The sequence below is a fragment of the Saccopteryx bilineata genome, chromosome 2 (assembly GCF_036850765.1).
Source record: "Saccopteryx bilineata isolate mSacBil1 chromosome 2, mSacBil1_pri_phased_curated, whole genome shotgun sequence".
Taxonomy (NCBI): domain Eukaryota; kingdom Metazoa; phylum Chordata; class Mammalia; order Chiroptera; family Emballonuridae; genus Saccopteryx; species Saccopteryx bilineata.
Window position 1 is genome coordinate 239,940,965 of NC_089491.1, and position 15,688 is coordinate 239,956,652.

General features: G+C 45.7%; 1 protein-coding gene across 4 annotated transcripts in view; it reads left to right on the top strand.

Moving 5' to 3' along the window:
• Positions 1-11,215, top strand: part of APLP2 (amyloid beta precursor like protein 2) — an 80,434-nt gene extending 69,219 nt beyond the window's left edge. For 2 of the 4 annotated variants that reach the window (XM_066259742.1, XM_066259740.1), the window contains 6 exons: positions 747-899; positions 2,405-2,440; positions 6,612-6,697; positions 7,899-7,973; positions 8,203-8,358; positions 9,796-11,215. In XM_066259742.1, the coding sequence (XP_066115839.1) occupies positions 747-899; positions 2,405-2,440; positions 6,612-6,697; positions 7,899-7,973; positions 8,203-8,358; positions 9,796-9,897 (608 nt within the window). In that variant the 3' untranslated portion in view covers positions 9,898-11,215. The remainder of the gene's footprint in view (positions 1-746; positions 900-2,404; positions 2,441-6,611; positions 6,698-7,898; positions 7,974-8,202; positions 8,359-9,795) is intronic. The other 2 variants (XM_066259741.1, XM_066259743.1) reach the window with 1 other exon arrangement.
• The last annotated feature ends 4,473 nt before the right edge of the window (positions 11,216-15,688 follow it).

Consider the following 15,688-nt stretch of genomic DNA (forward strand, 5'->3'; position numbering starts at 1 on the left):
CTCCCCGTTTCCAACTTCAGAAAAATACAAAATAAATAAAAATAAATAAATAAATAAGAACACAGATTAAAAAGGAAAATTACTTGACTGCCCTGTGGAGAATTGAAGAATAAAATTGGAAACCACCAGGGAGCAATTGTAAAAATCCAGGAGCAAGGTGGTTATATGCACTAAGACACGATGGAGGAGATAGAGAGGTGGGTGGTCCCAGGAGGAGGTGAATGGGGGTGCTTGTGGCTGGGTGGAAAGTGTGGAAAAGACGAGCATCAAGGAAAATGCCCAGCTTTCAGTTGTGAGCACATGAGTGGGTGGTGCTGCCAAGCTTTAAAGGTAAAGCGTTGTCTTTATACACTTCGAATGGAAGTTGCTGTTGGACTTGGAGTGCAGGTGTAAGGTAAGCTGTTAGATTGATGAGCCAACGCTTAAGCGTGAGACGTGAGGTACAGAAAAGGGAATCATGATATGTGGGTGGTATTTAAAATTGTGCCATTCAGATTAAATTGGTTAAATAGAGTGAGTTGTGGTGCCCAGGATGGAGCCCTGGGGTTCCCGGTGGTGGGTTCTGCAGTGTCACAGAATTGGGAAAGTATTTCGGTCATCACTGACTGTGGGTATTGGGAGGTGCTTCTCCTGGCAGAGCTTGCACTCTGTAATGACATGAGTTATCCTTGTTCACACTATTGGTCCTGTGCCTAGAACCTCGAGCTTCTTGAAAACCTGATTCCCTGTGTGTCTGTCTTTGTCAGATGAGCTACTTCAAGAGCAGCGTGCAGACATGGACCAGTTCACTTCCTCTATCTCAGAGACCCCTGTGGACGTCCGGGTGAGCTCTGAAGAAAGTGATGAGATCCCGCCGTTCCACCCCCTCCATCCCTTCCCATCCTTACCTGAGAACGAAGGTGTGTGTGATTGCCAGGGTAACTTCTTGATGGTGGTGGGAGGTGGAGAGTGGGAGGGAAGGGAGGTAACTGCAGTTAAAAACTGAAGTCAGACTTCTGAACTGGAATTGTGTTGGGGAGCCTGTGTGTTCCTAGTGAAGCTTGGCCAGGGGAAGAAAAACTTGGTTCATTGAGCACCTACTATGAGCAGGTTCTGTAGTGGGTTTGGTATCACCATGAAGCTAGTCCTCTTTCTCACATTTTATAGATGGCTTGCTTAAAGACACTGTTTTCCTGTCCTATCAGCTACTGCCAGTGTGTCTGAGACTTTGCGTGTGGAGGGCATTTCACCTTTAGCACTTTCACGTTAAATTTTGTCATTATCTTTTCATAGCAGTCTTGGGAGTTGGATAGTGGAGAGGCTACAGCGCTGACATGACTTGCTCTGCCAGTAGGTGGGGACAAGAAGCTATGTCCCTGTTCTTCCAGTCAGGCGTGCTTTCTTCTGTTGTTCCCTTGCTGATTCTTGACGTCCAAAGGGATCTCTAACATCTGCGGGTTTGCACCAGAAACAAACAGCTTCTGGTGAGATGGGCCCTGAGACCAGGGTGTGAAATCAGATTTTATTTGTCTGCTACTGTTGCTGCTGATGGAGGTGATGATAAAAATAGCAGCCACAGCTCTAGACCTTATCAAGTACCAGCTTTAGGTAAGCATCATTTGTGGATGCTCTCCGTTAATTCTCAAAATATCCTGCTATTGGAGTTTCCCCATTTGGGGATACCAAGGTCTCTAAAGAGGCTCAGTGTCTGCCCGGGGTCATGTAGCTTACAGGTGGAGAGGAAGGATTTGAACCCAAGATGATTCGGTCCTGCAGTCCTGGGTAGTCGCTCACCTCTGACCAGATAAACTGCTGGACGGAGGCCTGAGGAAGGCGCCGAGTGGGGACGGGCGAGCCTCCAGCGTAGCCTTCAGACCTTAATTGCCTTCTAAATTAGCTATCTTAGGGGTACCAACTCAGGTGGTCCTCCAGTCACAGAAGAGAATCTGAGAAGGGAGCCGAATCCATGCCGAGATGGCGCTGCACCCTGAAGACCTGCCGTCAGAAAGCCCCGACCCCGTGGTGGCTCTGTGGTGGCCCTGTGGTGGCCGTGCGCACACAGCCTGTCTGGGTGGCAGCGTTTGGACATAGCTGAACTAGGACCACGTTTCACTTTCAGAGAACCATAATCAATACGAACTTCTGATTTTGTTCATTTCTGAGAAAAAGCACTCTGTGGGCTAAGCTAAATAATTTGGGAATCGCACAGAATTTCCACCAGCAGACCCAAGACAGACCTACTTCTTTCTCGCCTGCCTCTGGTCATTACCACCAGTTGTTTATGAATGTTTCAGGCCTGGTTTTTAAGGAAGAATACTTTTTGTTTATATTATAGAGGGATTCTAAAATAGGAAATTTTAAATAAGCTGTTTTCTTTCTTAATCTCCTTTTGCTATTTTGTTTTTATTGTTTTCTTTTCTGCTAGACACCCAGCCGGAGTTGTACCACCCAATGAAAAAAGGTTGGTTTGTTAGAGATGTTCCCTTTCAGATCTTCATTCCTGTCACTTCCCCAGTGTGTCCCGTCTCATTTTCTGTTTCATAACATCACTGGTATTTTTCCACCTCATTTCTTCAGACTTGTGTGTGGAGCCAGAGTCGTCCTGTCTCCAGCATCTAGAGCCCAGTGTCAGTGGTACTGGGAACAAGGGGGCCATCCTGAGCCTGCCTCCTGGAAGTCCAGAAAATACTGGAGTAACCAAAATAATGCTCATGCATCCTTTTAACCCTGGCAGACTTTTGAAAGTATATTTAATTTAAACAGGTTGGTTGCAAATGGCTATATGAAAACAAATACGCTTAATTTTCGGTCAAGTGGAGTCTTTTTTCTTTTTTTAAAAAATCTTTTTTTTTTCTCTGCTGCTTCCACATACATCTTTTCCCTTTCTTAGCTGTTTCTTGCCCTTTGTGCCCAATGTGTCCATTGCCAATTGTCTTGTGTTCGTTGAGTTATAGCATTAATCAAATGCTATAGAAGCTGATGGATGACACAGGTGTGGACAAGTGAATTCTTGCTGTAGTGAGCGTCCAGTTTGTAGAAAAAGTTAACATTATGTAAGCATTATGCTGAGTGCTTCACACCCTGATCTCATTTAATCCACTGAAACACACTGCAAGTAGGGTTTTTAGCTCTCTTACAGATTCGGCAGTTGAAGAAGCCGTAGAGGTGATAGGACTTTCTCAAAGTAAGGAGTTGAAGAGATAGAGAAACCAGAATGTGAGCCCAGCTTCCTCTGTCTTCAAAGCCCATGCTGTTTCTGTTACAATAAATGCCAGTGTCGGCTGCTGAATTTCTCAGGTAGCCTGAATTTCCCAGGAGTCAATTCTGATGTTTCCTGTTCTTAGTGTGTGTTCCATGAGCCCTCCCTTGGCTTTGTAGACAGATTGTCGATGGACCAGGTGGAGTTCCCTAAGAGAGTGGTGGTGGTAGTGGGCCGCAGCTTGTTCTAAGAATCTTGAGAGTACGATTTAAATCTACAAAAGTGCTTATATGTTAATGTGTTTTTTTATCCTACAAGGATATACCTCTTCATCACTGTGGTAACATTCCTCTGAACAGCACATCTTAAAATGTTTGTAGATCAAACCTAAGGTGTTTGTTGATCAAGATGAAAGTTTTAGAAGGTAGACTGACTAGCTTTTGCCTTCTTACATCAACTGTTACTAGTTGGGACAATTTAAACATTAACTTTAGTCTCTTAAAGCCACTTGTTTATCCATTTTATAAAATCAAAGTCGTTTTGGTTAGTGTTTAAGAAACATGTGGGCTGTATCACCAATAAAGTGTTAGAACAGTCTGGACTAGTAGGAGATCCAGTGCCACATTATTTCCCTGGTAGGATACCGCCCTGGCCCAGTACAGCACTGAGAGGGCGTCCCCAGGAAGAGTGGCGGGCAGAGCTCCGCCCACAGTGGGTCAGCCTGAGGGTGAGCATGCGCCTGCGCCTGCGCCAGCACCGCTCCTCTCTCCCAAATAGTGGAACTGCTGTGTGGCTGCTCTTTCATTGGCATTTTGAGACTACAAAAGCTAGCCCTGCTGTAACTTACCCTAGAATCAAGTTGTGAAATCATTCTTTTAAGTGAAAGCTTTAGAGCAGGGGTCTCAAACTTGGCCCGCCGAACAATTTTGTGCGGCCCGCAGACTAATCCACGGGCTTAATTTTATCCAAAATATTTTGAACTTCATGGATTAGTCTGCGGGCCGCACAAAATTGTTCGGCAGGCCGCGAGTTTGAGGCCCCTGCTTTAGAGGAAAGTTAGTCATTGTTGGCTGTGTTCTGAGTTTCTGCGTCCGCCGGCCTGCAAGTTCAGCAACTGCTGTAACTGTTATGAATTACTCTGTGTCAAGAACAAGTCTGAAAAATAACTCATAGACACAGACAACAGCATGGTGATTACCAGAGGGAAAGGGGTGGGGGGGGGAGGCAGGTGAGGGTAATGGGGGTAATAAATGGTGATAGAAGGAGGCTTGATTCGGATGATGAACATACAATAGAATATACAATTGATACATTATAGAACTGTACACCTGAAACCTTTGGGATTTTATTAACCAGTGTTATCCCAATAAAGTCCCTAAAAAAGGAAAGAAGAAAGACTAGAACAAGCCTGGTTGTGAGCAGAAGGCTCTGCTGTGGCTGGCCTGGTGTCATCATCTGCCCTGGCAAGCCCAGGGGCAGCAGCAGTGCTTTGCATGCACTTCTGTCTGAATGTCACTCACTTGCAGAGGGTCACCTTTGCATGTGAGGATCCTGTCAGGTTGATCTGTTTATAAAAGGTTCAAATCATGGACAGCTATATAGAACTGTAGAGATTGTTATTAATGAGAAAATATTAGGCTAGCTAGAAACCACATGCTTTGGAGCTAAAAATAAAAAGGATTGCTTCTCACTTTCCTCTTGCTGGGTTTGTGCTGGCTCAGGCACGTTACCCCTTTGGATCCGGTCTTTTGGAGTGCCACGCACAAGCGATGCTTGCTCAGGCCGTGTCTGTCCTTGACAAGAGGAGTGTTGCTATTCCTTTTTTTAAGATTTTTTTGTGTGTGTATTTTTCTGAAGCTGGAAAGGGGGAGAGACAGTCAGACAGACTCCCACGTGCGCCCGACCGGGATCCACCCGGCACGCCCACCAGGGGGCGACGCTCTGCCCACCAGGGGGCGATGCTCTGCCCCTCCAGGGCGTCGCTCTGTTGCAACCAGAGCCACTCCAGCGCCTGGGGCAGAGGCCAAGGAGCCATCCCCAGCGCCCGGGCATCTTTGCTCCAGTGGAGCCTTGGCTGCGGGAGGGGAAGAGAGAGACAGATAGGAAGGAGAGGGGGAGGGGTGGAGAAGCAGATGGGCGCTTCTCCTGTGTGCCCTGGCCAGGAATCGAACCCAGGACTTCTGCACGCCAGGCCGACACTACCACTGAGCCAACCGGCCAGGGCCTATTTATTCATTTTTAGAGAGAGAAAGGGAAAGGAGCAGGAAGCATCAACTCCCATATGTGCCTTGACCAGGCAAGCTCGGGGTTTCGAACTGGTGACCTCAGCTTTCCAGGTCGACACTTTATCTACTGTGCCACCACAGGTCAGGCTGGAGTGTTGCTATTCTTGCTATTTATAGACAGGTAGCTTCCACCTGGTGTTAGGGTTTTGCCTTTTTTTTTTTGAAAGAGAGAGAGAGGGAGAGAGACAGGAACATCGAGCTGCTCTTGTATGTGCCCTAACCTTGGAATTGTTTTTATTCACTAATAAAGACATGGAGGGAGAGAGAGGGAAGGGGTAAGGGAAGCATCCATTTGTTGTCTCAGTCGTGCATTCATTGGTTGCTTCCCGTGTGTGCCCTGACTGGGGATTGAACCTACATCCCTGTCGTCTCAGGATGAAACTGTTAACTGACTAACTGGCCAGGGCGGGTTTTGCCTTTTTTATGGAATACTTCCTTCCCATTCATTATCTAATAACCATCAAGGATGTGACCCTCTGTGATCTAGGCCCTGCGAGATTACAGCCTGGTGGGAAACACAGGAGAAAATCAGTAATTACAGTGGTTTTAAGTGGTATAACCTGGGGATGTCTCCCAAGAGGAGCTATACTTTGAAGGACAAATAGGAAGGGTTTTAGGGTCAGGAAGGTTATTTTAGGCAGAAAGAATTGCCTGTGGGATAAAATACGATGCTTAAGGCAAACATCCAAATTTGTTGCTGGTCTGACAGTTCCATTTGAAGGGAAGCCCAAGTGTTGAAGGAGCAAGTTGCAGGATTAAACAGGAGGTGCTGGGTAAGGTAATGTCTAGTGCCGCCCAGGGTGTTACCTTACTTGTGATGTATTCCATGCTAGAAAGGCTTTGCACTCAGCTTCCATTTCTCTTACAAAAACCATTTTCCTCTTAAGGCTTGCGTTTCATTCTTTCCAAGTTGGGTACAAGTAAAGTTTCTTTCCTTTTCATTCCCATCAGCTCTCTGGAAAAAGCCTGTTTCATTCATCCTTATAGAGCACAGTGCTTCCTCAGAAACAGGAACCAAGTAGCATATTGAATGCGGGGGGTGGGGAGCACTCCGTAGGGGCTGTCTGCCCTCAGGAGGGAGTTGCTTCTGTGAGAAGCATGAGGTCAGCCTGTCCTGGGAAACTGAGCTGTGTTCTCTCTCCACACAGGCTCTGGATTGGGAGAGCAGGATGCAGGACTGATCGGTGCTGAGGAGAAAGTGATTAACAGTAAGAATAAAGTGGATGAAAATATGGTGAGCCATTTCTCTTCTGACCTGCCCGGTTTTAATTGTGAGAAAAATTAGAGTGAGTGGCATTGTTTTTAATGCTTTCTAGATGAGACACCGAGTGTTCATTTTCTATGTGGTATAAGAGTAAAGAATTATTTTTCAGTCTGACCAATTACAGTACAATGGATAGAGCATTGACATGGGATGCTGAGGGCCCCAGTTCAAAACCTTGAGGTCGCCGGCTTGAGCCACAGGGTCTCTGGCTTGAGTGTGGGATCATAGACATGATCTCATGGTCACTGGCTTGACTAAGGGGTCACTGGCTCGGCTTGAGCCCCCCAGTCAAGGCACATATGAGAAGCAATCAGTGAACAACTAAAGTGACACATCTATAAGTTGATGCTTTTTATTCTATGTCCTCCCTCCCCTTCTCTCCCTTCCTGTCTCAAAAATATATATATTTTTAGCAGTAGCTCATTTCTTGCTGTGCAGTGGGAGAATATATACTCACAAAAATTAGGGGATTTTTCAAAATGAATATGAAACTAAAATATCCCCTAATTTTTGTGAGCAGTATATTTGCAACTGAAGAGGTGAATAAAATATCAGAAGCCACTTTCAAGTGAGTAGAGATTTCATGACTTGAAAATGGAGTAGTGCCTGACCTGTGGTGGCGCAGTGGATAAAGCGTCGACCTGGAAATGCTGAGGTCGCTGGTTCGAAACCCTGGGCTTGCCTGGTCAAGGCACATATGGAGTTGATGGCTACAGCTCCTCCCCACCTTCTCTCTCTCTGTCTCTCTCTCTCCCTCTCTCCCTCTCTCTCTCCTCTCTAAAATGAATAAATAAAATTTAAAAAAAAAAAATATTAAGAAAATGGAGTAGAGTGGGCTTTGGTTCTTACACTGCCTTAGGTTGATACTCCAGTTTATTGTTAACACTTTCTATCACTCACATTTCTGGTTTCTTGATAATTTTCTCCTGAAATGTTTTTCCACAACAGTCACCCAGAGAAAATTCAGGAAAAAGCCCGTAAAGGATCCACAGCTCTACTGTAATCTTATGTTCACACTTCCTCCTTCCTGTAGGAGTTTGGGGAGAGGATTTAGATGAATGTGACAGAACTGTTTAGTTAGTGGATGTCCATTAGGTGTCCATTTACTTCCCTTTACCAAATGGTAAGGTTCCCCACCCACCCAGTGACTGACATCTTCATGCTGTTTCAGGTCATTGATGAGACTCTGGATGTTAAGGAAATGATTTTCAATTCTGAGAGAGTTGGAGGCCTTGAAGAAGAGCCGGTATGTGTTTAGCTCCAGAACCCAATGCTAGATTAATCTCCAGGGAGGTTGGGAAAAGTGGAGTTCTGTAGGCTGGTTACCTGGAAAGCCGATGGTGGCGCTCCCTCGGTTTCTAGGGACACAGCTAAAGGAGCATGGCTGGGGCTGAGCTGCTTGTCTCTGGCTTGCAGTCTTCCACACCGTGCAGCTGGTCACTGGGCTTTACAGCACATCTGCTTTGTCACCGTAGGAATCCGTGGGGCCACTGCGAGAGGACTTCAGTCTGAGCAGCAGTGCCCTCATTGGCCTGTTGGTCATTGCAGTGGCCATTGCTACGGTCATTGTCGTCAGTTTGGTGATGCTGAGGAAGAGACAGTATGGCACCATCAGTCATGGGATCGTGGAAGTGAGTAGCTGGGCTTCTGACTTGGCCCTGAGCTGGCGGGGTTTGCTCTCTGCTGCTGGAGCTGTATGGGATTCAAACATCCGTGCTTCCCGGGCACTGCGCATCAGTTACATTGCTCCCTGGATTATTAGGTCACAGTTTGGAAGTCAGCCCAACCGGATTATGTTGATTCTATGAGAAAGGGGCTGCCATTGCCGACTTTTAACATAAATTTGGGCTTTATGAATGTGAGGAAATTGTAAGAACACTTTTTTATTTCAGAGGGCGAAACTTTTCTCTGTTTATTTCCAGTTTCCTTTCTTTAGGTATGTTAGATATTTGAGAGTGAATGGGCTGTAATGCTCTTCTCTGTTGTTATTGACTTGTTTTGTGAGGAACAAGCCAGGTTTGTGACAGATCAGGCAACAGTGACAATCATGAATGAATTAAGTTTTAAACATATGAACTGAGACTAATGTTCTTTTTTAAGGGGGAAAATACAGCAGGAAATTTAGAAAGCAGGGCAGGCTGTCTCTTATCTTCTGCTGATTTGTAATTAGAACTGCTTACTACTTGTTTTTGGTGGGTGGCGGAAATGTCGAGAGTCTCTTGATTCTAGAAAATGAATACAATAAAGAATATAGGGGCCCTGGCCGGTTGGCTCAGTGGTAGAGCGTCGGCCTGGCGTGCAGGAGCCCTGGATTTGATTCCCGGATTTGATTCCCGGCCAGGGCACACAAGAAAAGCGCCCATCTGCTTCTCCACCCCTCCCCTTCTCCTTCCTCTCTGTCTCTCTCTTCCCCTCCCGCAGCCAAGGCTCCATTGGAGCAAAGTTGGCCCGGGCACTGAGGATGTCTCCATGGCCTCTGCCTCAGGTGCTAGAATGGCTCTGGTTGTAACAGAGCAGCGCCCCAGATGGGCAGAGCATCGCCCCCTGGTGGGCATGCCAGGTGGATCCTGGTCAGGCACACGCGGGAGTCTGACTGCCTCCCTGTTTCCAGCTTCAGAAAAATACAAAAAAAAAAAAAAGAATATAGGATGCTCTGGAAAATTAGTTCAGATGCACGTCTTAGTTATATGGTTTCATCTCCTGTGAGACATGGACCTAGTTTCAGAATTTCAGAGCTGGGAAAGACCTGTTTTGTGGGGATGTTCACCCAGGCTGTCCTAGGTGGTAAGTAGCAGAACTGGGACTGGCGTGTTACTGTGGAGCTAGGAAATTCAGTTTACTCTTTTCTCCAACTTGGACTGAGCTTTTAGGACTCCAGCTTTCAGAAGCATTGCTTCTTGGACTGTCCTCATTTCTTTGCGTGTCCTATGTCCTCACCACCAGCTTCTGCTTGGTTCACCCAATAGAAATGGGCTGGTATAGGGCCCTGACAGCAAACAGCTGTCTCTTCCGAGTCTTGTGCCATTCTTTTAGGTGCACTGCAGTGACCACAACATTTGTTCCTCCAGGTCGACCCAATGCTCACCCCTGAAGAGCGTCACCTGAACAAGATGCAGAACCATGGTTATGAAAACCCGACCTACAAGTATCTTGAGCAGATGCAGGTTTAAGTGAGAGAAGGTGCACTTCCCCTTCCAATTGGAGGGGGGTGCAGGTGGGCCAGAAGCCCAGTGTTTGGATCGACTGCTGACCAACAGTTACTTCCAGAGGATTTCATCTTGCATTCAGACCTCTTGGATCATTAAGACTATAAAGTACTACTGTAGAATCACAATTTCCATTCTTTTAAATGGGTGAAATGTTAATATAACAATATATGATATATAAACCTTAAATGAAATGAGGAAAGGATTTATTGCAGATATTTGACTGATGTAGTTTTCTTTTTTAAATTAATCATGCACTCCGCTTCTGTTGTCTCACACGCTCTCTGTAGACATGGCAGTGTTGATTGGCAATGGTAGACTGTATAGGCAGGTTGTTTGTCCTGGTTGTATTGTATAAACCCACTAAGGCACAGTCACCATCCTGGTTTTTATTTTGTTTTATTCAAAAGGCAGTATTCCCCTTTTAAGTTGCTGTGAAACAGGGAACTAACTGTAAGACCATTGAAGCACATCTTGGTACCCTCTCAAAGTTATTTTAAAGGACCAGTTTCTTGGGAGTCTGGTGTTCCCACTGCTGGGTACCTTGGTGTCTCCACACAAGTCCTGTCACCAAGGAGGTTGAAAGCGTTTGCGTCCCAGCATCTTTTAGCCAGCCTGCCATATACAGGCTAGGGCATCCATGACAGCCTTCCTTCTAAATCCAGTTCTTCCATAGCTGCTAGCTGGTAGTTTGTATACGACCTCTTCACGGTCCACCGTTTACTTACCGTAGCGTTGTACAACTCACATCCCTCCCAAGTAATGTCCAAATGTGCTCTCTTTACCTCCTTGGAGATTTCCCTCGGACGGCACTGACCCTTGGCCCTCCCTATTGTAACGTGACTTCTCTGCCCTCCCTATCCTGTCACCAGCCTTGTTGGTGTTCACTCAGAAGCCTGCAGTCACAGGTGGCCAGCGGCTGGAGAGACCGCGGGAGGTGTGCTCTGTGTGGAGGGAGGATACTGAAATGGTCTGTAGACACCATGCAAAGTGTTGAAGATTTTGTTTCCTTCACACAAGTCTTTGTAATGCTTGTATAGTTGATGTTGATGCTCACAGCTTTTTCTTTCTTTTTTATTCTGAAGGTTCTGGTAACCTGTGGTGCATTATTTTCTATTTCCCTGTGACTGTTTTCTTCTGTTTTTATTTTTTTTCCTTCCCTCCTTTCCCTTAATCCATGTCTCTTCCCACTATGCACAGTAAACTTCACCTACCAACTCCTGAATCTGATCTGTGGAGAATGTACAGAGTTTAAACACATCAATAAATACTTTAACTTCCACCAAGACTCCTTGTTTTTTGTTGGCCTGGCATTGTGCTGCGATGTTGGGTTGCACCCTCCTGCCTCCAGGCGATGGGGACAGTGGGAGGTGATGGGTGTCTTCTCCCCTGGGAGACTCGGGCTTCCGGCCAAGGCGGGAATAGCCTACAGTCCAGTGGTCGGCAAACTCGTTAGTCAACAGAGCCAAATATTAACAGAACAATGATTGAAATTTCTTTTGAGAGCCAAATTTTTTACACTTAAACTGTATAGGTAGGTACATTGTTATTAACTTAATTGGTCCTAAGCTGGCCAAAGAGCCGCATGTGGCTCGCAAGCCACGGTTTGCTGACCACTGTACTAATCAAGCAAGTTGGACTCTTGAATTTGAATTCCATTAAAATAACAAGGAAGTGATTTAAACCTAAAGGCAGGTGTCTCTTATGAACCTCAGCAAAATATTCTTTCATCATTTCTTTAATGCTTTTCTCCACTATATTTTCTAAAATTCTAAGTGATTGGACCTTAAACCTCCCTGATAGCTTTTTTTTAAGTTTTATTCTATAATCTTAATGATAATTTTGCCTTTATCTTCCAGTTTCTAGTGAATTAACTATATTTTTGAGTATTACTTCTTTTTATGATAGCAAAGTCCATCTGAGTTTCTTATGTATTAGAATTTCTAAAGATTCCTTCTCTACCTGTTTGCTTTTGAGCTATTGATTTCCTATAAATGTATAGTGATATTTTTTGGTCAAACTTAGGAATGAAACAGTTTAGGTTAAAAAATAAGAGTCAGCCAAAAGTTTTGTCCAGCAAAACAATACTTTATTAACGAGACGCTTCTTGGTACTAGGAACGATGAGTAGGGCTTGTGGCTGAATTTTCAGAGGAATGTTTGCAGCCTTCATTTCTTGAGTTGTATTTTTTTCCTTCAGTTGTAGTTGTCATTCAGTATTTCCATTTCTGAGTTTCTTAAGTAACTTGCCCTTAGGAGGTGTGTTCTTATTGGAGGAGGTGTGTTTACCTGATACCCGCTCACAGCACTTGGTACATGGGGAAGGTTTTCACTCGTGTTCGGTGTCCAGCTCTGTGTAAGAGGAACATCGGGGCTGCTCTCAGAGTCGCCAGCCTTGTTTAGTGTAATGCCAGTTTACATAAATGGTGCAGTATTGCAGATACGTGCATAAATGTATGTGCGCACATAGATGATGTATCTTCCCTAGGATACTGGAATAGGGAGTATGCATTTTGAGAGCCTCTGGCCAGGAAGCACTTGGGGACGAACCAGTTAAACAGGCTGGTTCTTTGCAATGATCAGTACTTCCTCATCTGCCTCTCCCTCCTGCATTGGCCACTCAGGTTGCTGCCGGGGAAGTTGTGGAAAAGATGAAATGACTTTTTTTTTTTAATTCAGTTTCTGCTAGAATGCAGCAGAGTATTGCCACTCAACGCTGCAAAGTCAGCCGGAAGGTGTGATCTGATCTAGCGTTCACGGTTCCAAGTCTAATAGACCAAGCTGCATTTATTATAGTGCCTGCTACCTGGCTAGCCGCTTTATAGGCAGCATCTCGTTTTATTGTTTCCACCTTTCAAGCATGGGCTTTCTTGCTGTACAGAAAGCTGAGGTGTTTCCTAGTCTATTGTTAAGTGACGGAGCAGAGATCCAAACCCAGCTCTGTCACAGCCAGCCCCTTATTTGGTGTACGAATGTCAGCCCTGGAAGACGGGGGTCGTCTTACCAGCCAGTGTCAACCAGGACCTACCCACTGGTCAACTATTGGAACTTTGGTCCGTTGTGAACACTCCTGTTGCTGCTGGACGTCGCAGCAGTTTGGGGCTGGTGAAACTGCAGTGGCTTCTGTTGACACAATCGTTATCCAAGTGGGGTCTTGACAGGGGCCTTCAGGGTAAGAGTTGAGTGTCAGCAACCGGGCTCACTTGTCTCCGTCACCCTGGATTGATTGAGATCTACAGATAATGGTAGCTATGTGCAGGGAAAGGATTTTTTACGTTTTGAACATAAGTGTCATGGAAATGATACAAGTCAGGGACTGGCCAGCAGGCCTGGCCCCGGCCCGGCCCAGCACGGCACTCTCCCTTCATTGGGCACCGAAAGAAACGCACTTGCCTCCTGGTTTCTGCCTCGGTGACTCAGCTTTGCTGTCTGGAATGTGGCCCTGCCCACCTTGCTGTCAGCCTTGGGTGCTGGCCGCTCTCAGCTGACTGGCACGAGGTCCTCCCACCTCCCTGACGGCTTCCAGTTACAGATGGGAGCCAGCCCAGGTGGCCTGGTAGCTGCTCTGGTTTCGGTTGCTGTGATACAGATGTTAGGAGCCCCAGATTGGGATGGGATGAGTCCCTACGGTTTGGGAAGGCCCAGGGTCCTCTCTAAGGGAACATGCTGTCTCGTGTGTTACTTGTTAGAGGTGTTGGACACAAAATGGATGGAAGGAACTAGAAAGGTCCTCTCATTTTACAGTCTTAACATGGCCACAGAGTCCCTTGCATAGAGCCAAAGTCTGATGTGTGCAACGGGTTCTTTTTCTCAGGGACTAAGGTGAAGGCCTTTTAAAACAAGGCGAATGAAATCTTCACTTGTTACCTACTGTGAAGAAGAAGGAAACCACGTCTGTCCTCTGTGGGTACTTGTAACAAACAAGCCTGAACAGCTGCAGACTGTCAGTGCTTCCCAACTGTGAGTGGCCTTGGTATGCAGAGAATGGGACAAGACATACAAAAATTATTTTCTAAAATGGATGTGGCATGACTTTTTTTTTTAAGGATAGCATTAATTTTTTAAAAAATATTTACTGATTTTAGAGAGAGAGAAAGGGGCAGGGGGAAGAGTGGGAAACACTGATTTATAATAGTTGCTTCTCCTGTGCGCCTGACCAGGCAAGCCCAGGGTTTCAAACTGGAGACCTTGGCATTCCAGGTCGATGCTCTGTCCACTGTGCCACCACAGGTCAGAAGGGGCACGACTTTCTTGAGGAATCCTTGGGAGTTCTCTGGCCAGGTTCACTCAGATCTGGTTAAAATACTGAGATCAGGCCCTGGCTGGGTAGCTCAGTTGGAGCATTGTCCCAAAGCACAGGGATTGCCAGTTCGAGCCCCAGTCAGGGCACATAAAAGGAACAGATCAATGTTCCTCTCTCTCCCTCCTTCCCTTCCTCTCTTGCTAAAATCAATCAATAAATTTTTTTTAAAAAAAATACTGAGATCAGTGGCTCTTTCTGATTACAGTAGCAGTCTTAAACATTTTTAGTATATACCTTGTATGTATAGTTAGTTATAGGCATGTACTGTCATAAATAAAATTTGAAAAGCATAAGATGTTCCCCCCCCCCCAAAAGTTTATTAAGAGTACAAAGCCTTCGGTCTAATACAATACTAATAGTTTTAGTGCAAGCAAAGAGATTGCCTTAGCCAGGTGATCAAGGCCAACATCCACAGTGACAAGTCATGGTGACAATGTGTAGTCTTGATATAGCACTTGCCTCTGTGGTCTTCCTCCTTGATAACATAACCCCAGGGTCCTAGAAAAGTTGCAAATACATAGATGGGCTTCCTACAACACAACCAGTACACCTCCAAACCGCCAAGATCATCAAGGTCGGTGAGAAAGTGCCACCGTCAGCAGGAGCTGCACAGAGCTACACTTATCAGATGGGAGGAGGAGTGAACTGTGTGCTGATGCTGTGGACAGGGCAATGGGGTCAGAGAAAGGGAGATTTTCAATCATATTCTCAAGACAGAGCATGAAGTGAATAGCCCAGGGTAAAAAAATGCATTTCCAGAAAGGCTCCAAGGATCTGTATTTGCCCAGTTTATAGACACCAGGGTGTCTTTTGAGCAGCCCCCTATACTTGGGAGATTTCCATATTAAAGTTCTGCCTATCCAAGGCTAGAGCCAGAGCTCGACTTCCCAGCAGGCTTGGAGGTAGGCCAATGATAGGCACTCACAGGAAACTTTTTCAAGAAAAGACAACAGGGTGCACTCTGGCTAGAGGTGTGCAGCTTCCAGCCGGCAGTGGTGGCATTACTGGTATGCAGGTGAGTCGCACTGGGATGAGCTGGAGTGGTGTCTCTGGGACGGCAGGAGGGCTTCTGGCAGCATTGCTGGTGTAGCTGGCCTTGGTCCTGGCTGTTTCTCCCCCCCCCCCTCCCTTGCCTGTCTGTAAAAAGTTTAAATAATTTCCTCCCTTTTTTTTTTGGTTCAAATTAGAGAATTCTTTTGTTTGTGAGCTGCCAAGTTGACAAAAACTTCATTGAGGGCAAATTCACTGAACTCAAATAATACAAGTACCTGTTACTGGCATTAATGAAGGAGTTAGGGCTGAAAAAATGCTATGAAAGTAAGGGTTCTGTGTGGGGAAAAGTAAATAAAGACAAAGGAGTGTCAGTTCAGTCAATGTTTGAATTGAGAGTATGAATATGAACTTGTGTATTAGATCTTATTTTAAAAATTTCTAGATTTGTCCACCAAAAGCC